The sequence below is a fragment of the Paramormyrops kingsleyae genome, chromosome 8, assembly GCF_048594095.1.
Source record: "Paramormyrops kingsleyae isolate MSU_618 chromosome 8, PKINGS_0.4, whole genome shotgun sequence".
Lineage (NCBI taxonomy): Eukaryota > Metazoa > Chordata > Actinopteri > Osteoglossiformes > Mormyridae > Paramormyrops > Paramormyrops kingsleyae.
Window position 1 is genome coordinate 16,770,809 of NC_132804.1, and position 23,982 is coordinate 16,794,790.

At 42.9% G+C, this 23,982-nt stretch overlaps 1 protein-coding gene across 1 annotated transcript; it reads left to right on the plus strand.

Annotated features, from left to right (window-relative positions):
* Positions 1–5,161: 5,161 nt before the first annotated feature.
* On the plus strand, positions 5,162–23,982 carry b4galnt1b (beta-1,4-N-acetyl-galactosaminyl transferase 1b). The gene is made up of 12 exons (XM_023832340.2): positions 5,162–5,466; positions 7,188–7,349; positions 7,670–7,892; positions 8,366–8,542; positions 8,975–9,081; positions 12,332–12,369; positions 12,458–12,638; positions 16,563–16,655; positions 18,831–19,018; positions 19,862–20,002; positions 20,530–20,767; positions 21,381–23,982. The coding sequence occupies exons 3-12, from the start codon at positions 7,678–7,680 to the stop codon at positions 21,593–21,595; spliced, it is 1,593 nt and encodes a 530-aa protein (XP_023688108.2). The 5' UTR covers positions 5,162–5,466; positions 7,188–7,349; positions 7,670–7,677; the 3' UTR covers positions 21,596–23,982.

The window sequence follows — 23,982 nt, forward strand, 5'->3', positions numbered from 1 at the left end:
TCAGGATATTTTATTGCATTATGTGTGACAAATCCGTTGAAATGCTTACATGCTCAGCCACACCTAATACTTGGATTGTTGCCACATTATTGAAAGATATGATAACATTGTAATGCGACACAGAAAGATTTAGTCGGAAAGTTGCTTAGCCGAAGTGAGTAATGACAAGTGCTATTCTCCAAGATAAGATCATTAAGTTAAACACACAGATGGCAACTAGTTCCTGGAGTGAAGTTGCACACTGTACTTTGCGACGGAACTGCTCTAAAATATATAGTTGAATAATTTCAAATTCCATGCGTTATTTTCAATAAGGCATGGGATTTTGGTGAAGTGTATACAGCACAACACAATACTCATCATGATAATTTCCCACATGTTGCAATATATTTTAATGGCTGTGTTAGGGATTTATGTGGTCCAGAAAAAGACGTCTGTCTTGGATTAAATGTGGACCAAAACAGACGGAGTAACCCCAGCCTTATTTTCAACGGCTATTTTTGCCTAAATAAAGGCCACAAGGGGCCAACCAGATTTAGCTCAAAAAACGGTCATGGACGTCTGGTAATTAACTTGGTCTTGATATCCTGTGCAAAATTACAAACAGGAATGGAGAAAAGAGTGGGCCAATACCCACTCAAAAGGGCTTTGATTTTATGCAGACACAACTCTGAGTCCGTTCAAAGCTGTTCAATGGAAAACCAGAATCGACATTGTTCCTCCTGAATTCCAGGTTCAAAGGTCAGGATCCTCACCATGCAGTACACCTGCATAGAATTTTCCTGTAGCTGGCCTGCACTCTCTGGTCCCCCTGTTTTCACTACTTTACCCACCTTTTATGCAAAAAGGCACATTAATCACATCACCCTAAAAACAGAGAGAACATTTTAAAACAAATTTGAGGAAGCACTTTTTTACACAGCGTGTAGTTAGAGTATGGAATAGTCTTCCTGCTAGTGTAGTGGAAGCTAAAACCATAGGTTCCTTTAAATCAGAGCTTGATAAGATTTTAACAACTCTGAGCTATTAGTTAAGTTCTCCCCAAACGAGCTTGATGGGCCGAATGGCCTCCTCTCGTTTGTAAATTTCTTATGTTCTTATGTTCTTATGTTCATACAGTGTCCATTGCCAAGATCTTATCCATCTGGGTGCTCTTACTCTCACCTGCCAGCCAACTGGCGCTACTCCTGACCCCCACCTGTCATCTGGCATGTGGTGGTGAGCCCACAAAATGACTCTATGTGGCCATTTCAGGAGGAGCCTGGCTGGGTTATGTGGGTGTCTCGGCCATCAGACACTCACTGGCAAGCATGACACACAGACCTGGCTCCAAAGATGGGTGCCGGTAACCCTATTCCGGCCAGGGTATACGTATTCTTTTTGGTACCTTTCATTGGAGGTCATTGAGGTAGTTTGTCTGGCTTCTCCCTAAGGACCAATCCAATCCAATCCAGCTTTATTTATAATGCACTTTAAACAACCTGTACAGGACCAAAATGCTGTACAGTAAATAAATTAAGAAAAATAGATAAAACAAAAAACAGCAAGATAAAAAATAAGAACAAAATAAAACACATAATAAATAACAGATCTATATTAAAACAATATAAAAGAACATATAACTAACTAAAACAATCAAAAATAAAAGAGCTAAAGCAAACATCTCATAAGGTGTCAAAGGCCAGGGTATAGAGATGGGTTTTCAGAAGTGATTTAAAAACAGACAGAGAAGAGGCCTGTCTAATCTCTAAAGGCAGATCGTTCCACAGTTTGGGAGCTGCTCCAGCAAAAGCAGGGTCTCCTGTAAGTTTATGCTTAGTCCTGGGTACATTCAGGAGCAGCTGATCGGCTGACCTGAGAGAGCAGGTGGGTGTATAAGGCAGTAGCAGCTCTGAGAGATAGGATGGGGCAAGGCCATGAAGGGCTTTAAAAGCAAACAAAAGAATTTAATGAATCCTAAAAGAAATGGGCAGCCAGTGGAGTGAAGCTAAAATGGGGGAAATGTGCTCAAACTTCCGAGTGCCAGTTAAAAGACGAGCGGCATCATTTTGCACCCTCTGGAGGTGAGCGATGGATGAAGCACTGACCCCTATATAAAGTGCATTACGGTAATCCAGCCGGGTGATCACAAAGGCATGGATTACGGTCTCAAAGTGTTGCTGAGAAAGAATTGGCTTTATTTTAGCCAGCTGACTCAGCTGGAAGAAGCTTGATTTTACCTTAATTTGACTCTCAGACTTGAGCTCAGCGTTCAGTGAGGGAGTCCTTAGCAGCAGATCCAGCTCCAGACGACACAGTTCTGTGTCAGGCATGCAACCCCCTCCACCACGCTGAGGTCACCACCCTCTGACGGGCTCTGTGAAAGATATTTATTCCACCTTGGTAATTGAGACAACATTAGCTAGCATGATCACTTGCACACATATCGTGTCTTAGCACATATAGCTGACATCTGCATGCACGTAGCGATTAGGCTACTATTATCGAAAACAAAAAAGAAAATTGCTTCATGTCACGCCCAGCTCCGTACGATCCTTATGTGTGCCACGCCCACCTCGTTACCTCCTGTTTCTGCTTGATTGTTCTCACCTGTTGCTCGTTACCCTTAGCTTGTCATGTGTATTTAGTCCGAGTCTCAGTCAGTCTTTCCCAGATTAGTCATTGTAGTGTTACTATGTTTGTGGCTGTCAGCCCTGTTTACCCGTCTGACCGGCTCATCTAGCCTGTTCGCCTGATCCCGAAACGTGACACTTCATTTGCAACATATAATATTAAATGCAATAGTCTGAGTTGAAAGTAACCTGTAAAAATAATCAGTACATTTTATTGATTGAATTTGGCTGATTTAAGGTTTGGTACATTCATGTTCGTTCAGCAGTCAATTCTAAAGTTAATAAGGGAATTAAGTTAATACTGACTTGTTTAAGTTGTTATGTTGACAAATGTTATTTTTTGTTTCGTTTTTGCGTGGAAGTGAAATATACAGGTTTTATATACTAATATCTCTATAAATAGAATTTTAACTTGTTTCCTCATTACCCTCCTTTATGGAAGCCCGTTTCCGCCACTGGAGAAAAAAATAATATAAAATTTAAGTCGAAATTTCGACTTGGTTATCTCGTTATTTCGAGATAGTATCTCGAAATTTCGACTTAGTATCTCGAAACAAGTTTCTAGTTTTAATAACTTTTCACGGAAGTAAGGTGGTGCGTTTTTAATGACAGAATCGTGTTGCCAGTACACAGACAACGATGCACACCGATTATTTTTGCGCTTCAAACCATTTCGTGATTTGTGCAAAATCGTGTTAATAGCTAATATTATAGGTGCTGTCAGCTGTAATGACATGGTGGTTTAGCATTTTGGGCTCATGGCGACTGATGCACACCCCTTTGTTTCCCAGATTGCTTTACGTACAAATTTTAATTAATTTCTGAATGTTTGAATGTATCCGTATAATGTGCAATGGGACAATACATGAATGGGTTAATAACTAGACAAGACAGGCACTTCTAGTGAAGTGTGCTTTGATCAGTGGACTACAGGGAACAATGCACACCCCTTGGATTTTCAGAATAACTTTCTATCAGTTATTAATTATATATTGTATCCATATTACATGGCATAGGGGTAATGCACTAAAGGGTTAATAGCTCTGAAACAAAATGAGACAGCCATGTCCTATGCCGTGTGCATGGATCAGGGGAACCTGGGGGACAATGGACACCCCTTGGATTTTCAAGATCACGTTCTCTAAAACAGCTATTAATTAATACACTGTGTGCATATTACATGCCAAGAGGGCAATGCACTAAAGGGTTAATTGCTCTGAAACAAAATGAGACAGTCATTTTAGAATTAGAATTAGAATTAAGTGATCAGTGGTCATTGTCAACACACCACAGCACACAGTGTGCAACAACGAAATGTGACCTCTGCATTTGACCCATATGTGACTTTCGTGACATAGCAGGGGGCAGCTAATTCAGCGCCCGGGAAGCAGTGCTTGGGAACGGTACCTTGCTCAGGGTACCTCAGTGGTGACTTGCTGGGGGGGGATTCGAACCTGCAATCTTTCAATTACAATCATGTCCTATGAAGTGTGCCTTGATCAGTGGAGTCAGGGGGCAATGCACACCCCTTGGATTTTCAAGATCACTTTCTGTCTAACAGTTTCATTATTACATCATATCCATATTACATACCATTGCTTCATTTCATACATATTGACAGTTAATTGATAACACAAATTAATCCATAACTAAGTTGTAAAGTGTGATTTAGGCAGTGCACCGTGGGACAAAGTAAATGTATCACAGCTGAACTGCTTGATTACGTGTTTCGTAATCGGTGTGCATCAGACACGTGCAGAGGGGGGGCGGAGGGTGCCCGCCCCTTTCCTCCAGGATGCCTCAAGTGCCCTTTTCTTGTTTTTTGTTGTTGTTGTTGTTGTTGTTTTTTTTTATGTGTATGTGCGTATGGAGCCCTGTCTTTGCCCCTCAACAATAAAATGTAACTATTAATCTCAATTTTGCTAAATAAAAGGATCTGGCTTGCATCAGTCACATGACTGCCATTAACCAATGCTCGCCCTTGAGGGCAGAGCGCGCTCTTTACGAGCCGGGTACGAGCTCGCAAAGTGCACGCGCATTTTCTGCAGGCTGGGTGGTGCGGAGCTGGAGGAGAAGCAGGCAAATTTATTGGAAGGTGCAGGCTGCAACAAAACAGTAAATAGGGTGTACAGCGCACACTATAGTCTATAACAACAAATGAATTGAAATAAATGAGCGTGATGTTTGTGCAACAGCGCGACAAACATTACCTGTCCTTTTATGAACTGCACAAGTAGTGGTGGTCATTAACTGCTAGCTAACTGGGTAAGGGTGTTACAAGGGGGTCTGTAGCTCTGTCCACCGTTTTAGGGAACATGTTTTGTTTTAAAGTAAGTTACAGGACTTTTCCCTTCTTTTCTGGAGGGCTTTTATTTCACTAAAAACGATCTAATATGGATATCCACATAATTCCATATTAGATTCGTCATGAATGTGAGTTGTTGTTATTCAGCCTGTTCTATCTTTTTTAACGTTGAGCACCCGCCCCTTTAAACGTCTCTGCACGGCCCTGGTGTGCATCGTACTGGACAACACGATTCTATCATTAAAAACGCCCCACCATACTTCCGTGAAAAGTTATTAAAGCTAGAAACTTGTTTCGAGATACTTATCTGAATATACTGATAGTTATCTCGTTATTTCGACATCTCGTTATAATAACCGCAAACTGCAGTTTCCACAATTCGCCGGCAGAGGCTTCAAACATCTTGCTGTCAAAGCCCATGCAGGCTTATGGACAGAAGGCAGAACAGCCGCATAATGCACTAGGCTTTATATATGTCCTCTGCGTGTTACAGTTTCATTTTGGTCAGATGTACTGAAATTTTGTCATCCCATTCAGGAAGGAACCGCGGTAAGGCGCGATTTATTTTCTTTCTCTCTCTAAACACTGTCGTCTGTTTTTATTCGCAATATAGTGGAGGAAAATCTTATTTAATTTCCCTGTCACGGTGATTGTCAAATCCAGTTTCTCCAGACGGACCGTTTCAAGAATGTATCTCTGGCAATGATATTAGGCATCATTTTATTTTACTTTTGTGTCGCCTATCATTGGATGTTTCTTTTTTTACTGTGCAAATACAGCAGTCGTAATCTGAATGTTATTGCAGTCCTTTTGATACATTTGTGTGATAAAATGCAGGAGCCGCTAAGGCGGTACGTCTGCAGAGGCCTCTAATAGCCAAGCATTATAAAACAAGTAGCCTTTTACATGGTGGGATTCATACTGCGTTTTTAGTGAATCCATGCCACACCTGAATTACTGATACTGAATATTTAGGATCGATTTGTCGCAGTAAATTTTGGGTGGCGGGAGAAAGACAATTGGAAGAACAATGGAAACAATATTTCAAGATCTCCAGACACTGGTCGTGTGTAGTTTTTCGTAATATATTCTGTTTGAAATTGGTCTCCGCCAATAATGGACAATGTGGAGAATCCAAAAACGGATCCGACGAGCGTCACATGTTTCCCAAGAAGCGCCCATATCAAAAAAGAGGTCGATCCCTTCCCCCGCTATGATTAGGAATTGGCAATACTACAATTTTTAATTAAAAACCCATACAAGTATAATATGACCTAGTATTTTTGTGCCATGGGTCAATACGACGGCAAATTCTGACATCGTGTGCAGTTTTACTAAGGACACGGTATTTAAGCACCTATCCAGCAGAGTTTCTTTTTTTATTAACCACGAACGCAGACCAGTCTTACCACGGACACGTACGTTTGAGGACAGGTTTACGATATCTAATTATTGGTACCGATGTAGCTTATAATTTGTAATGACAAAATTTCAAATTATGATATTGAAAGTGGTAATTTAAAGTGATGATTATTAATACAGTATGTAAAGGTAGGCTAATTGTATATTTTTGTAAAGTAAATCCCATTACAAAAGCTGGAACATACTATATGTTTATACGAAATGTAAAAGTTTATAGGAAATAAAATGGAAATAAATAAAACTAAAATCAAATTTGATGGCAAGAGTTAATCGGCGCAATTTTGAAATCTATCTCTATAAGTTTCACTTGGTTCACGTTACTCGTGGTCTATTATAGTGTTTAAGGATGTGAAAGTAACATTTTAAGTTAAACTTAAAAGAACTTAAAGAACATTGCGTTCATATTCGAGTAAAACAAACATCATTTACTTTAAGTCTGAGTGAGATTTTTTTGAGATATGAAGGTCTAGGTATTTAGAAATGAGCCCTACGTATTTATTTTTAATGTATAGCCTTGGTGGTGTGCTGGCGATCTGTTTTTACTTTTCTTTGATTTTACCCGACTTTCTCACAAATTATATTTGGGTAAATGTTAACCGATATATTAGCAAAATATATAACCCACTTTTGGTTGAAAGATAAACTACAGCGCTTGATGTTTGCGTAATGATTTTTTTTTTAACTTCCCCTTTTGTCTTTGTCGTTTATAGTGTGAGTTAGTATTTTTCATGCCCCCTAAATGGAAACTACCGAAATACGACGTGTCTCTGTTAAGTGCTAGCTGTTCCATGAAACTACAATTTCTATATATATTTCTATATATGGATGTAAATTTATGTATTGGGCAGATGGGGAAGCGGCCAGAGACCACCCCTTTCCTGAAATCATGTGGCCTGGAAATCAGGAAGCTGTGAGACAATTAAGCGTTGCCGCCCTACTTGCATAGAGGGGAACCCATGGAAAAAACATCAGGAGACTGTTTTTCCTGATCAATGGTCATCCTCCAAAAGGTAGGGTACTTATTTTATTTTTCAAATACTACATTTTAGGATTGACATTTTTAGGGAATGTGCAACAGGCAAATTGAGAATGCTAATTATTTTAACCACATATCTCTGTACTGTGAGAGGAAACCTTCTTAACATACAATTAAGCCTTTCACACTCAGAACAGAACAGAGGGCGTATTCTAACTTCCAGTCAGATGGGTGTGAAACAGCCATGATATCTGCTCAGTGCGAATGACTGATACAGGAAACAAGCAACAGGAAAGTATGCGTGCCAGCAGTATAACATCTCTCAAACTGTTACTTCCTGTGTTCGGACCTCAGCTTCCAAGATGCGTTCCCTCCGGAAGACTGTGTTGCTGGGGATTGTGGCCTCTGTTCTGTTGGTAGCAGCACTCCTGCGCTCTTGGACGCCACGGGCATACACCTATGTAGACGTGAGGCAGAGGCCGGCGAGTGAGGCAGAGAGGCTGCTAGAGGAGAGGCTGGCGGACGGGGAGCAGCGCTACGCCGACATCCCGTACCGTGTGAAGGAGAGCGTGGCTGGGTCAGTGGGCTGCTGGGGAAGGCATGATTGGGTTTGTCTGGGTTGGGGGCGACTAACATGATATGCTTTCATGGGGTTCGAAATATATAGTGGGCATCCCTGGGGGGGCAGGAAGGGAGATGAGGTTGGAGCCTAGAACAGGTGGCACCAGACACATGGTAGTGACCCTCTCTGCATAAGGTACCATTCCATCACACAACAGCGTAAGAGAGAGTTTGATATTGGGGGGAGGGCACAACTTTATTTAAATACAAAGATCTGTTTACTGGGGGGATAACTGAAGCCACATTAAATATTGGGGTGGATACGCCCCCCTTTCCCCCAGGTCCCTGTACCCCTGCTGTCTCAGGATGTACTTTTTATAGAGTGCAGTATGGCCGGGGATTGTTTGCATTAAAGCTGAGAAAACATGCCAGGAAATGAAGGGAGTCACGCTTGGCGCAGACTGCTCATCCCACCCCCGTCCCCCACAGTCTGCTGGCGCGAAACGGATGCGTGTGCGAGGGTGAGAGCAGAGGTGTGAGGCTGCCCTTCTCCCAGCTGCTCTTCCCACGGGTGTCTGCCCACCCCCTGCACACGGCCTTCAAGGCCTCGGAGCTGGAGGAGATGAAGCGGCGCAGGGCACAGGAGTACCTCGGCTTTCAGAGAAGGTGAGCCAAGCGATTGGGGGAGCTGTTGTCATGCGAGGCTATTATCATCTATTACTATTACCATGATGTCCTAGTAGCCTCAGACAAAGGAATCGTCCTTTTTATTATAAATAACTTGCTCTGCTAGTAGCAGTTTTTAGTTCACTACTTGCATAAACTTCATTAATCCCCAAGGGGAAATGACCTTTAAGTCACTGTATCGGTATAATGGGTTTTAAACCTATTTGTCTGTTTGTTGTACCACAATTCAATTTAACAGACTGACAAATTAAATTAAGGGAATTAAAGAGTAAGTAATTTAACTGAATATGATACATGCACATACAGCCACCCACCCACATGCACAGGCTGGACAAACAGCAGCAACTCCCATTGCTGGCTGTTCCCCTCAGTCGCTGAACCTTGGGGGGCTCTCTGTCCCATCTGTTCCAGGTACCAGACCCCCGCGGATCTGCTGATTGTAGCAGAAGCCAACAGTCCCCTGCAGTACCCCACCCAGGGGGTTGAAGTGCGCCCCCTCAAGACCATTCTGATTCCAGGTACCAGATTTACTACTGCGACCGTCATGAATGTAGGTTCTTATTCAGTCATTAAATGTCAAATCGTCTTTTGAAATATGTCAGGATTTATGCTGATTTTTGAGATCCAGTTCCGATTTACGACCATGATCATTGCGGTAGTAAGTAGATTTGGTCGTAAGTCAGCCCTTTATTTTATATACAAAAATATGAATAGTATACCATATAATAGAATTATACCATCTTTAAGTCATATAGTTTGGTGTTTTTTAACCTTTTTATCACAATTTTCTCACGGGGATGCTAGTGATACCGGCAGTAGTGGTGGAACCTGTCATACACTCACACTGGGCAACTCTCACGCTGCTAGATGCCGCACAGTTGTGACCGCATGTTTGCAGCCTTGGAACGGTGGTAAAGACAATCAGTCATAAGTTTCATAGGTCGTAACTCAACGATGACCTGTATAAAAATGCTATGACTTCAACTTAGTCCATTACTGTAGGGATTTTTGACCCCCAAATAAAAAGAACCAGAGATAAGGGCACCATACAACAGAACATAATGTTAGCAGGAATGTGATTGCTAATCTACTGCACCATTACAGCCCCACCCTAAAGATTAGAACTTGTTTCTTGCTGTTAGGCCAAATAACAACTGACGGTATATACTGTAGCTAGATGCCTATGTAGCTATGTGGATTTGCAACTGCAAGTAGCAATTCATTCCCCTGTTACTTTGTAGTGGTTAAATAAACCTGTAGCTGTTTCGAGGCTGTGGTGCCATGGCTCAGTAGCTAACGCAGTCGCTGCACACTGACGTTGGGGGTTTCCGTGCAGCTTTTCATCTGTGTACGTTCGTCCGCTGACACATTTGTTTTTTTCCGATTCCTCTAGCTTCCTCTAGCTTCCTCTAGCTTCCTCTTGCAGTCTAAATCGATACAGTAATGTTAGTTAATTGGTGTCTCTAATTACAGCCATGGAAAAACCTGTTTTTTGTTTCGCTCATTTCTCTATTTATGGCTGTGCGTCTGTGAATAATACATTTGCTTCTAGGAGCCCGATATGTAGTGTCCCACCAGTGCCCCCCCCCGGGTACAGCCCAGGTTTATGGTGCCTCCCCACGGCTCCTGGGGACCCTGAATTGATTATGTTGAATTTTTAGTTTTTTCCAATCATTTTCACACTTGTCTCAATACCATGTCCACTTTTTCAAAACACTTCACACAGTGAACTGTACAAACATGCATCTGAGCATATCAAAATGCACTAAAACCACCAAAACACTTCACAATCCCTTTGAGTGCCTTATCCAGCTCTGGATGTCCTCCACATGGATGCCCACACACCCAGCAGCCATTGCATCTAAAAGCGACATCTGATCATGTGGCCGATGGTCATATACCTTCCATTCCAAAAAAAATCTTCAATGGGGTTGAGGAATGAAGAGTATGGTGGCAAGAATAATGACATCATCCAGGGATGGGCAATAAACCCCTCTGTGACTTGGCGGGAATGATGAAAGGCCACATTGTCCCACACAGTCACAAATACCGGTAAATTCTTCCTCTCCCTCCTGTGGGAGGTAAACGCTAAATCCTACAGTAGTGGGTTACAGTAAAGACCAACGTGCATCGATGCATCAGTTTTTTCCCCAGAGACTTTCCTCAAATCACACCACTACAGTAATATACACATCAATCAAGTGCCTTCAGTCAGAATGCTCTAAATAGTGTATAGTATCTGTTGCTTTGCCTGAATATCCTGACAATTGGTGTCACTGTGGATCTAGGCAGGTGGGGCTGAACTCTTAGACCCGCTTCCCTCAGGGACAGACCATGAGTTACAACATGTGGCTCTGATTTCATAAGTAAACATGGTTCTTCCTCTTCCTCTCCGTTGATGTCTTCTTGCGCTTCCTCTGCCTCTTGCGGCATCCATTTTTCACTAGCTAAAGAAAAATGGCCATGGAAAATACCAATCCAAAGATGGCCCCTTTTGTACATATGGCAAATTGGCACTAACCACACAAATTCCTGGATAGGTGCCTAGCTGAAATTACAGCCAGGTGTGTGTTTTCATTCAGCTTTCCAGCTTCAAGCATTTTAAAATGCTTGGTGGTGATCTAGGGGGATGGTGGTGGTGGCTGGGCTCCCATTAGGAACACCAGAAGGTTGTGAGTTCACTCCCAGGGGGCGCCACCATTGTGCCCCTGAGCAAGGCCCTTGACCCCAACTTGCTCCAAGGGGACTGTCCCTGTAGTACTTCACTGTCACTTTGGATAAAAATGCATGCTAAATGAATAAATGTAAATGTTTTACTGTAATATATGTGTTGCCATAACCACTATTTTTGCACAGAATACATTGTGTTGCTTTGCAAAAAGGAAAGGGACACTCCACGGCCTCATTTGTATAGATGGTAACAAAGCAGCAAACAAAAACAAAATTACAAAATTTCTGCTAGAAGCATAATTATTTGTGTTAGTGCAAGTGCATAGTGTCCTTTGTCTGTCAAAATGCAGCATGTTTCAGTTTACAGTGCTCTAAATTTCATTAGGTTTTGACCTGAAAGTTAACAGTTTCGAGCAGATTATCTAAACGTCTGAAAAATCAGCTGTAGTTGTACAAAGTTTTGCTGGTGGCGAACACTGACTGAGAGAAGTATTCATGAAATTTGGGGGAAGTGGTGATTGAATGCATATTGTGTCAAAGCAATGCAAAAGTATACATAGTTTAGCTCACATAGTCCAATGGCATGGTGCATGTGCTAAGTGTTTCGAAAAAGTGGAGATGGTATTGAAACACGTTAAAATGATTGGAAAAAACTGTAAAATGTAGCTTGAATATTTAAATACACAGCTTTTGTGCACCACAGCTTTTTGCTGCTTTTCCTTTTATTTCTTAAACATTTATAAACATTTTATTTTATAAACACTTGTTAGCAAAGAATATTGAGTGTATTTTTAGTAAATGTTAAGTGAGTAACATGCAAATGTGGAGAATCTCAGTGTCTGCAGAAACCTTTGACTGTTAGTGTAAAATTAAGCCGCAGTTTTAGTCTGAATCTGTCTGTTTTGTGATTCACTATCACTGTTCCTCTGTTACACAAACTGTTTGGAATGTAGCCTGCGGGATGCATGTCTCATCATGCATATACAGATATTAATCATTATGTTTTAGTAAAGTTATGGGAGCCATGTACTTCTGTAGCTGATGTGGGCCAGCTGTTCTGATATGAGTTAACTGTTTTTTTAATGGGTTGATTTATAGGACTGGCTTTAGAAGAAACCTCCAAAGATCTTCACCTGGTAAGTCACCGGCCATCCAGCATTCTCTGTGTCACTGTGGGCTTTTCTTTAATCCCCGGACCATCTCCCTTCCGATTCCCCCACGCAGGTGAACTTGACCGCTACGCTGGGTGTGTTCCACCTGGCGGCCGTGGTGGAGGGAGTCAGTGTTAGGGGAGAAGGCGAGATGCACATGACCCTCTGGAGCAGTCTGCTCCCCCGTCTGAACAGGCAGCTCCAGTTCGTTACCTATACCAACACGCTTTTCCACCCAAGCACTGCAGACACAGGTAAGCCCACTCAACGGCTCCACCCACGCTGTAAAGCTAGTTTGCTTAGCTCTCTGCATAATGACAGAGGTGTGTGTGGGACTGTCTGGCACAGCAGGTTACTGTGCCTGTAATCAGAAAATTAACCAGCTCAAATCCCCAGATTGGTAGAGTCATTTCATCCGGGGCCTCAGCAAACATCCGGACCTTGTCCTGTCTTGGGAGGAATGTCAGTTAAATTTGCAACACTATGGGGTGTCAGCCCCGGATGAGCTAATAAGCTAATCTGATCCAAGTTTCACCTTGTACCCTTAAGCAAGGCCCTTAACCCCCCCTGATCCTGCTCTCTTCAAAATAACCGTTTCTTTGGATAAAAGCATTTGCTAAATAAATGTATTGATGGAACAGAAGTAAAGTTTACACAGTCTGCCCTTTGAAAATTATTAGAGAAATTATTACAAGATTTGTAAGAAATTTACACAGAGTGAAGCTTTTATGGAAAACATTTTTGAGGTGTGGGTTCAGCACCCGTAGATAGTAGGGGTGCAACGGTACAGGTATCCCACGGTACGGTATGTACCTCGGTATTTGGGCCACGGTTTCGGTTCGGTTTAAATACAACACTACAAATAACACAAGAAAACAAATAATAAACTGCCTCTTATTTATGTATAAAATATCTATACATGTATAAAATTCAAACTTACAAAATGTAAACAAAAACACTTTAAAAAATGTTAAAGTGCCTCTTAAAGTGCTCTAAACACTCTATATTCCACTCGAGGCTCTGTGCTTGAGCCAAATCGTTTTCGATGGCTTTGCGCGCTTTGTCATAGAGGTCGGGAATTATAACGTCGCTGAAATGTGTACGGCAGGGCACAACATAACGTGGGTCAAGCATTTTAATTAAGTGGCAAAACCCCGCATCTTCGACAACAGAAAAGGGTTGCAAATCTTTAGCAATGAACGTTCCCACTGCACGGGTTATTTCCTTATGTTTATCGAATGTAGCAGGGAATGTCTGTTGAAAAGCTTTTCCGATAGACACTTGTTTACCTACAGTTACCTTTTCGTCTGTCCTCCGTTCAGGAGCTTGAGATGCTTAGCCATATTGCTCGTGTTTCCATTAGCGTATGGGACACATGTTAGGCAATGTTTACAAACAGTGACATTTCTATTAACTGTTTTGTCTCCCTGGTCGTTGTATTCTACAGCGAACCCGAAAAAAATCCATGCCTCTCAATTGTTCCGCTAGTGCTGGCCATACTTGTTTGTTTGTATTTTTTACTGCGTCTGCGTACCGAGCTGCGAGCTCAGCTCCAGTTATGTCAGTGTGAGAGGGCGAGTGGGTGGAGCCACAACAGTGATTGGACATTAACTCATGGTGGAGGGCTTTCGCTCATTGGTGCTTACTGTTTAACTGGAGCCTGATAAGCATTAATCGCCATTTTCAAAAGGAAGTGCAAAAACGAAATACCGCGGTACACAAGGGCGTACCGGACCATGCAGCGCGTACCGAACGGTCCGGTATTTTACCGAGTACCGTTGCATCCCTAGTAGATAGAGAGGTGTGGGTTCAGCACCCGTAGATAGAGAGGTGTGGGCTCAGCACCCGTAGATAGAGAGGTGTGGGTTCAGCCCCCATAGATAGAGAGGTGTGGGCTCAGCACCCATAGATAGAGAGGTGTGGGCTCAGCACCCATAGATAGAGAGGTGTGGGCTCAGCACCTGTAGATGGGAGAGGTGTGGGTTCAGCACCCGTAGATGGAGAGGTGTGGGTTCAGCCCCCATAGATAGAGAGGTGTGGGCTCAGCACCCGTAGATAGAGAGGTGTGGGTTCAGCCCCCATAGATGGAGAGGTGTGGGCTCAGCACCCATAGATGGAGAGGTGTGGGTTCAGCCCCCATAGATAGAGAGGTGTGGGCTCAGCACCCGTAGATGGAGAGGTGTGGGTTCAGCCCCCATAGATAGAGAGGTGTGGGTTCAGCACCCGTAGATAGAGAGGTGTGGGCTCCTCACCCGTAGATAGAGAGGTGTGGGCTCAGCACCCGTAGATAGAGAGGTGTGGGTTCAGCACCCGTAGATGCATTCAGAAAATATCAGAGTTGATTATAATATCCTGGAATTGCAGGGGAAGTTGAATTTTATTCCGTTTTAACAATTTAAAAGATTCATTCACTTCATTCCGCTCATTAAAGCAAAACATAATTCCACTGTAACCTCCTGTATTAAAATGGATGAGAGAGGGATATAGGGCTCTCGAAGGAACAAACAGGCACGCTTAGGTTCACTCAAAAACACTTTAATAAGTAATACAAAATAACCTTGCATTAACATCAATACCAAGCTATCGTATCGAATGTAATGCAAGATAACCTCGTACTACAAGGGATATAAAATAGTATATATCATACGAACTAAAGTATATAGAAAAGAAATAATAAAATATAGACAAATTATTATCATTATATTATTATCATTATTATAATTAATCCCCATTAATCAATTAAACGCATAAGCAGATGCAAAACTATTTACACTCGGACGTGCCATCATCACCCACCTTCACACACGGACTGGGGAGCCCTTTTCAGTCCTGGCAGGAGACCAACACGTGAGTCCCGAGAAAGTGCCGGGCGATGCGCGCTCTATCCCACGGCTGAGCTCCGGTCAGTGCTGGGATCTCCCCTTCCTTTATAGTAAATTTAGTGTTGCGTGCGGGAAGGGGTAAGCTGGCCAGTGATGCTGCTTGCGATAATACAGTAAGATAGGCGTCCTGGCACCAGGCGTCCTTGCGCAATGCCTCCCTGTTCCCCCCTAAAGGCAATATAGTGTGCTGTATACCGACCCCCCACCCTATCTCCCGAAGCCAAGATAAGCATCCTGCATGCTGATCTAATGGCCCAGATTAGCATCCTGGCTTCTTTTTATGAGCCCAAGTTATTTATGGCAAAATTAGGTTTTACAGGGGATCGGTAAATAACATGTTCGTGCAGTTTAGTAACATTCGGGGTGAATCATGGACGATTGATCTGAATTTCAGGACGATCAGTCCACACGTGATCGGAATTAATCCACAATTACAACTTTCTAGAATATTATAGTAAAGTTAATTCCATGTCACGTGGGTGACGTAATCGTCCGCGAATTCATCCCAATACACCTCCTGAGACCCCACACATTCATTTATGTCCATTGTAGTGGACATTTTGTTTTTGCATCTATCTTTTCACTGATGTAAGGAAACATATTTATTCCTGTTGTACACTAAAGAGGACATGCTGTGAAATTAAAAATAAAAATAAATTTGAAAACATCTAAATTGTAAGGTGTCTTATTTCCTCCAAAGACAGAAAATCTATAATTGAAGGACACTTTTTTCCTTGGGTCTCAGGAGGATATAACTAGTTAAAAGACATTAGTCATTTTAAAATTAAAAAAGGAAAAAAATGTACATTAATATTATATTATCAAAACAAAGTTAAACCAATGACTTTCTTTTCCTTTTCAAAGTGATGTTTTTTCAAAAAACATCAAATCTGAAGCAAGATCAAAGCCTATAGTGTCCATTATCAGCTGCAATAAACAAGACAAATTCAGGAAAATACCGAACATTAAAATCCGCACATATCAGTATCTGTCTTTGGAAAGAACTATTCAGATCCAAACTCTAGTACTGTAGTTCCTTCCTGCAATGACAGAAGTGATTTTTCATCATGAATCTGTATTGCATTTGACCAGGTAAATGGTGTTGCCCCTCCCACAGCCCATAGAAATCGGTCTCCGAAGAGCCTTTAGTCTATGATGTGAATTTTCTGACCTTCTGTGCTTCCTGTGATAGGCCCCATGTTTCCACAGATTGTTAGTGCGCAGTCACTGTGAATTTGCAGCAATGTTTTGTTCATTGGAAACGAAAATGCAGTTGCATATTTGCTTTGTTTTCAGTGCAGTTTGAGACAGACGGTCACCAATCAGTCTTCACGATCAAGGTCCGCCACGGCGTCACCCCGAGACTGTACAACCCCGGTCCCAAAGGAGGTAAACAGGCATGGATCACATGATCACACTGTGAACTGTCACTGGGCACCTTGGGCGGCCTGCAGTTCTGCTGCTTGCCATTAATCCCATAATACCCTCCCCCCCCCGGTTAATAGCATAACCCTCCCACTCTGGTATAACAGGAAATAATTGACTCCTATGATTTTTGTTTTTTGTTTGTTACAGAGATTTTTTCTTAAATTATAATCCCCTTTCCATACAAATTGTTTTCTTAATGTTTTGTGTAGAAATTAATATTTTCCTAATACAGATGAAATGATATGAAACTTTATTACAGTTATCAGTATTATCATGGTATTGTTAAAATGTACTGAAAATGTTCAAAAAGTAGGGAATCATTTCACCAAGTTGTATACTGAAAACCAACAATAAAATCTGTAGCACTATAAAGTTTATTTTTGCACAAATATTAAAATAATAACATAGCCACCATAAGTGCTGTCACTGTTTTCGGCCATGTTTTCACTGAGAGAAACCCACGGTTGTGAGTACAGGTCTGTGTATGTGTGGGTGCGCATGTGTGTATGTGTGCATGTGTGTATGTGTGAGCGGGTTTACCTATCCTTATGGGGACACAATGTCCCCATAACGTGATAAATATCCGGTTTTTTTTACATTTACATTTACATTTACAGCATTTGGCAGACGCCCTTAGCCAGAGCGACTTACATAAGTGCTTTAAGACTCTACAATGAATTTTTCCCGATACTAGCTGCCAGAAAGTATAATGCCAGAAGTGCTAATTCAGGTATTTCTGGAAAAGGTGTGTTTTAAGTAGTCTTTTGAAGACATTCAGTGACTCAGCTGTTCGGACACCGGGAGGTGTGTCTTCCTTGTGCCTTGAGGGGTGGTGGGACCAGTCGAGCAGTGCTGGAAGATCGGAGAGATCGTGGTGCAGTGCGGGGTGTGATGAGGTCTTTTAGGTAGGATGGAGCCAGATCATTTTTGGCTTTGTATGCGAGCATCAGTGTTTTGAATCTGATGCGGGCAGCCACAGGAAGCCAGTGTAGGGAGCGCAGCAAAGGAGTGGTGTGGGAGAACAAGGTTGAAAACAAGTCGAGCAGCTGCATTCTGAATCAGTTGGAGGGGACGAATGACGCTCAGTGGTAAACCCGCTAGGAGCTCGTTGCAGTAGTCAAGGCGGGAGATGACGAGGGACTGAACGAGTATCTGGGTAGCCTGTGTGGAAAGAAATCGACATATCCTTCTGATATTAAACAGGATTAACCGACAAGAGCGGGAAACGTTGGCGATATGAGAGGAAAAGGACAGACAATTGTCCATGGTAACCCCAAAGTTGCGAGCAGTAACCGAAGGACGGATCAGGGAGTTGTCGAGGGAGATCGCAAGGTCCAGGAGGGGAGATGAGTCAGCGGGGATGTACAGCAATTCCGTTTTATTAGGGTTGAGTTTCAGTTGGTGAGCGGTCATCCAAGATGAGATATCACCTAGACATGCAGACATCTTAGTGGAGACATGAGTGTCTGAAGGAGGGAAGGAGAGGATGAGTTGAGTGTCATCTGCATAGCAGTGGTAAGAGAAGCCATGAGAGGATATGACCTCACCAAGAGATTTGGTATAGAGGGAGAACAGGAGTGGGCCAAGAACTGAGCCCTGAGGGACGCCAGTGAAGAGACTACGTGGGGTAGATGTGAGTCCTTTCCATGTCACTCGGTATGATCGGCCTTCGAGGTAGGATGCAAGCCATTGCCAAGCCAAACCACCAATGCCAAGACTCCTAAGGATGGATAGGAGAGTCTTGTGGTTAACCGTGTCAAATGCTGCTGATAGGTCTCCCGGTTTCCTGGTCCCCATAAGGGAAAACTCCATTTTATAAAAATCGGTGACTGCTATGAAAAAACTAAAAATGCAAAAACTCTTGTATTTTGTTAGATTACTTATGATTATGGTTAGGGCAGGGTAGGGGTTAAGGTTATCATAGTTAGCTTTAGCATTTTTCCCATTGAAATGAATGAGCGGTCCCCATAAGGATATGTTTACCCTACATGTGCGTGTGAGAGAGCGAGACAGAGCCCTGTGTTGGACTGGCATCCTGTCTAAGGATGGAATATTTTCCTAATATCATTACGTTCTACACAGCAGTACACCAGTCTTTTTAATATTAGACACTTTTTTTTGTTTCTTTTTGCCCAGAATATAATATCAGTGCCCTGGTCACTATAGCAACCAAAACGTTCCTCCGCTATGACAAGCTGCAAGGTCTGATCGACAGCATACGCCGTTACTACCCAGACGTCACCATCGTGGTGGCAGATGACAGCGAGTATCCGAAGTCGGTGACCGGGCCCAACATTGAACATTACATCATGCCCTTCGGAAAGGTATGCCGACTCTATGGATGGCTCGGTGCTGCAGAGCATTGAAAACGGGGTCCACTTACGGTTGTTCTGGAAGGACCTTGTGCTATCTTTTGGACATTTTTGGCACCTAAAATTCCACACTTTCCACATATTGCTTGCCTCTGAAACAATGTAGTCAACAAAACTCACATTTTAGGCATTTGGAGTACAATTTTCTCTTACACTATAGTAATTCAATTAATCTTATGGAAGTAGTCAGTGTTGATTTCCTGTGCCTTCTCTAAAGGAATGCTCTCAGTAACATGTAATACAGAAATTCTGTCTCATGTCTCTCCTGAAGTGTATAAAATGAGCATGCAGTATATAGCAATAAAAGACTCAGTAATTATTCATAGAACCCTTGTATTGCAAAGGTTCCTCGTTCTGAAATTCCACACATATCAATGGGGCTGTTATGAATCGTGTGTCCTGGTCAGCAGAGATTGTCATAGTGTAGTGGGATTATAACCCAGAGGTTGGTAATAGTACAGACCTTTGGGTGGTGGTCTGCCTTGGAGCTCAGTGTTGGTCAAACAGAGAAATATGAAACTCCAAGTTTCATATAGCCTAAAAATACAGTAAGCATGGGAAACTCACCAATTTTTTAACCAGCCTTCATGCACATGGGATCCAATTTATCCCTTCATCATTTGAACACCTGATAACTAATAGAGGTTGTGCTCCTTCCTACAAAAGACAAGGTCACCTTGCCAAGACCCCTGTTCTGTGCAGAACATATGGTTGCATGGATGAGAATGTTTTCCAAAAATATCCCGTTGGCATTAGAATGGGTTCTTTCCTCACAGATCCTCTTTTCTGTCACAGGGTTGGTTTGCAGGAAGGAATCTGGCTGTGTCCCAAGTTACCACAAAATACGTCTTGTGGGTAGATGATGACTTCATCTTCACGGCCAACACGAAGCTGGAGAAGCTGGTGGATGTGCTGGAGAGCACCACGCTAGACCTGGTGAGGAGCAGCAGATGGGTCTAGGTCGACAAGTCGGCTTCAGAGGAAGCTGAAAGAGCCTCTTGCCAGTTTAATAGCTTCTAAGACATATTTTTCATGAGGATGTGGATTCCTGCAAGAAGGTGGCAACCACAAGTTCTAGAAGGATTTCTTAAGGATGCAACTGCACACTTTTGGCTGAAAGTATCAGCTAAGTTCAGAGATATTCGTTACAATCTATTTGTGTATAATCGGTATCTAAACCATCGGCTTAGGTTCAACCAAGGCAGTATTTCCGGTTCACTTCTCATTCTGCTTGGTTACACCCAGCTGTGGGTTGCGCAACTCTTGCAGAAGCAGTGAAGTCATATGCAGGAAACACTGCGCAACAGAATTCAGATCAGAACCCGTGTGGCTGATCCATGTGTGTCTAGTCTAGAAGGTCTGGCCCACTGACCCTCGGTCAAGCCTGTTGGCGCTCGAATGGCACACATTTACACAGCTTTGGTTGTGTTCAGTTGGTAAGTGATGGCTATCTGTGTACTCAGGTGGGCGGGGCAGTACGGGAGGCCACGGGCTACACTGCCACATACCGACACACCATCTCCATCGAGGCGGGGGAGGAAGACGGGGACTGCCTGCACATGAGACGGGGCTTCCACCACGTGGTCCAGGGCTTCCCCAACTGCGTCATCACCGATGGCGTCATCAACTTCTTCTTGGCCCGCACCGACAAGGTCCAGCAAGTGGGTTTCGACCCCCGTCTCGCACGGGTCGCTCACCTGGGTAAGTGATCATGTCACGGGGGGGGGGGGGGGGGTCTGCCAGGATGGTTCTTTCTCCCCTTTCGTCTCCTTTACTCACCCAACCCAAGAATGACTGTCCTGCCTTCAATTCAGGCTCTCAGTCTTATGAAACCAAGCAACATCAGAATCAAAAAAATTGTCACTATCAGGAATTACTCATATATTAAGTCTGTATGTGGTGATATAAGGCATCACAGTGGCTCACACATCCAAGGTTGGGGTTTTTGTGTGTGGAGTGGCATGTTCTCCTCGTATCATGTGGGCAGTCTAATGCCATGCAGCTAACATGGCTGACATAAGCTAAATGGCATGTTTAAATTGCCCATAGTATATAATTGTGTGTGCTCTGTGATGGACTGGCAGAATGTACCCCTTAAGCTGCCGGGGATGGGCTCAAGCCCAAACCATACACACTCAAAATAAAGATTTCATTATAACATGAAATCCTGACCCCATGACCCTGCTAAAGGGTTGACAGATGGATGGACATAGTAGTTCAGCATAGCTGTTTAAAGGGTTCTCGATGACAACTGCAGAGGCATCTCTCAGAGTGCACACTCACACCCCAGCACTGCCTTTGGTTTGTCCCTCAGAGTTTTTCATCGATGGCTTGGGCTCCTTTCACGTCGGATCCTGCGATGATGTCATCGTCAGCCACGCCACCAAGATCAAGCTGCCCTGGCAGGAGTCGGACAGTGACAAGACCTATGCCAAGTTCCGCTACCCGTCCGCCTCCTCGGATGCCAGCCACACCAAGAACGGCCTGCTCTACTTCAAGAACAGGTTCCAGTGCCTGACCCATAACTGAGCCTTCTCCATGTTCTGCCTCCTTCACATCCGTCGCCTGGATTTCCAGAAGCGCCCTCAGGAGAAAAAGCCAAATCCTCCTGCATTCTTTTGGCCGGATATTTCCCTCAGTTTCCTGTACTTCCTGTAGTTGGATGCCCCTCATCCACCTACCCACAACTACACCTTGGTGCCAAACTTATTGCTGTAAAAACCAGTGTTACATCTGCACAATTTGGCCTTGATCTGGAGCGACTGCTGGGTGTGACTCCAGCTCAGATCTCCAGTTTAACCTGGATGCCCACAGTTTGGATCTAAAAGAAAAAAAATATCAGTGCAGATTTTAAGTTTGAATCTGAATTAAGGTTAAAAAGTTCTGCAGCTTCCAAAGACATCTACCACTGCAGCCAGTGTTAGGAACGATCATAATGTTTTGAATACTCCTTGAATGAGAAGCTGGAAGTCAGATCACTATATGGAAACATAGCCTGTGATCAGCTGTTATCATCACACCTGTTTAATTTTGCACCTGTGTGGCCGCAGAAATTCATTTTAATTCAGTTTAATATCCCCCAAAAGCCTACAGATAATCATATCACAGTTGTTTTTAAAATCCTCCTTTTACAAAAGCTGTATTAAAGATTATGCTCCTGACATGAATAGGTTGTTAATTTTAAAATGCGCATGGATCTACCCATATAAGAATTGAAATATGAGTTTTGCTAGATTTTAGTTTGATTGCATTCTCCATTTCAGCTGATATCGGATCCAAATCCTGCTCCTGTATTGAATTCTTTTTGGCAGCAGTTCTGAGCTCAGTTCAGAACTGCACTCCGGCCCACCTGAACTGAAAGGCCAGGTTCAACCCATGTGAGACGAACAGGAGTTTAAAGGACACGCTGTGTCACGGGTGTGTGGACCTGCGTCTGGAGTAGCTTCCCACTGTGTGACTTAAGAGGAGAGCTTGACTGAGATTCTTCATTTGCAACAGGCTTGACCAAAGTGTGCAGGCTGCTTCTGGGATTTCCATCCAAAAGTGTGTGATGCAGTGGGTGTGGTCATAACCCAAAGCTGACACTGAAAATCTGGCCTACTTTGGCCACATGCCATCTGCCCCAGATAAGGCCGGTTATAGGCGTGCCATTCATCTGTTATGTTGAGCTTTGCGTTTTTTTGTTTTGTTTTTACATTTTTTTACTTTTTGGAAAACGGTTTTCCTCCCTTTCCCATCGTCATACTCGTTTTTGCGGAAATGATCATGACGTTCACGGTGTGATGTTGTTCCTGACTGTCACCACTAGATGGCGGCCTGGCATCACGATTTTTTTAAAGGACCAACGTTGTCGAAAGTGCTGAAGTTTTGGAATGATAAAGAAATAATGAAAATCGGAATTAAAATAATGACATTAATTAATAGCTGAATGAATGAATTGTATCATGTAGTGTATGTTCTCTGTGAGGACGAAGAGAGTTTCTTTGCTCTTTTCTCTCCACTGTGTTGTTAATCTTTTTAATGAGTATTTTTCTGCACAAAGTCACTGGATATGTTACCAAAGGTTGACATTTTCTCTGAGGCACCGGTATCATGTCATGTGCACATGCGAATGTGTTAGGTACACCTTACACAGCCTACAGTACTATTATGATTTATTTGTGTGTGTGTGTGTTTTGGTTCTAACTCCTCATGCAACCTTGAAATTACAAGAGATCAGCACAGTCTGTCTCGATTCCAATGTTAGAACTTGATTCAGATTTAGGAGGACAATTCTGGATTCAGAGTAGAATCCAAGACAGTCACTTAGTAACTTATCCAGTGGGATGTCAGAACAAATATACATGATTGCTATTCAGAATGTTTTACATATGGGTCACGCCAGCCCTCAGAGTCGTTTTTCTACATGCCACATGACAGCTGGTGAAGAGACTTATGCTGTTAAAGACGATTTGCTTCGTAGTAACCAAGAATGCAAAAGTTCTGGTTAAAAATCTTGAAGAACATGCTTTAAGAACATAAAGTAGAGCTGAAACATAAATGAACGTGGTACAGAGAAAAGGAATAAAGTTCATTTTCATCGGGCTGTGTGGGAGAATGCAGTAAATAATGGCAGAGTGAAAAGAGGACATGCGCAGGTGTGTGAGTGGCGCCCGGTACTGCTGTTCCGGAGGTACTGCCCTGGGTAAACATATAGGTGATTGCTGGCAGCCAGCTGGGATGGCCCAGCCCGTGAGGTCATTCCACCACTGAAAGGCTAGGCTGAGTTCGCTCACTATTCTCTATATAGGGAAATCTATGTAGTTCACTATATAGGGAATTAGTGAAAAAAGACGACAATTTCGGACACCACATTCCTATTGCGAATAGTAAACTACAGCGTCAGCATCAACAGAATAAAGCAGATAAAGTGAAAA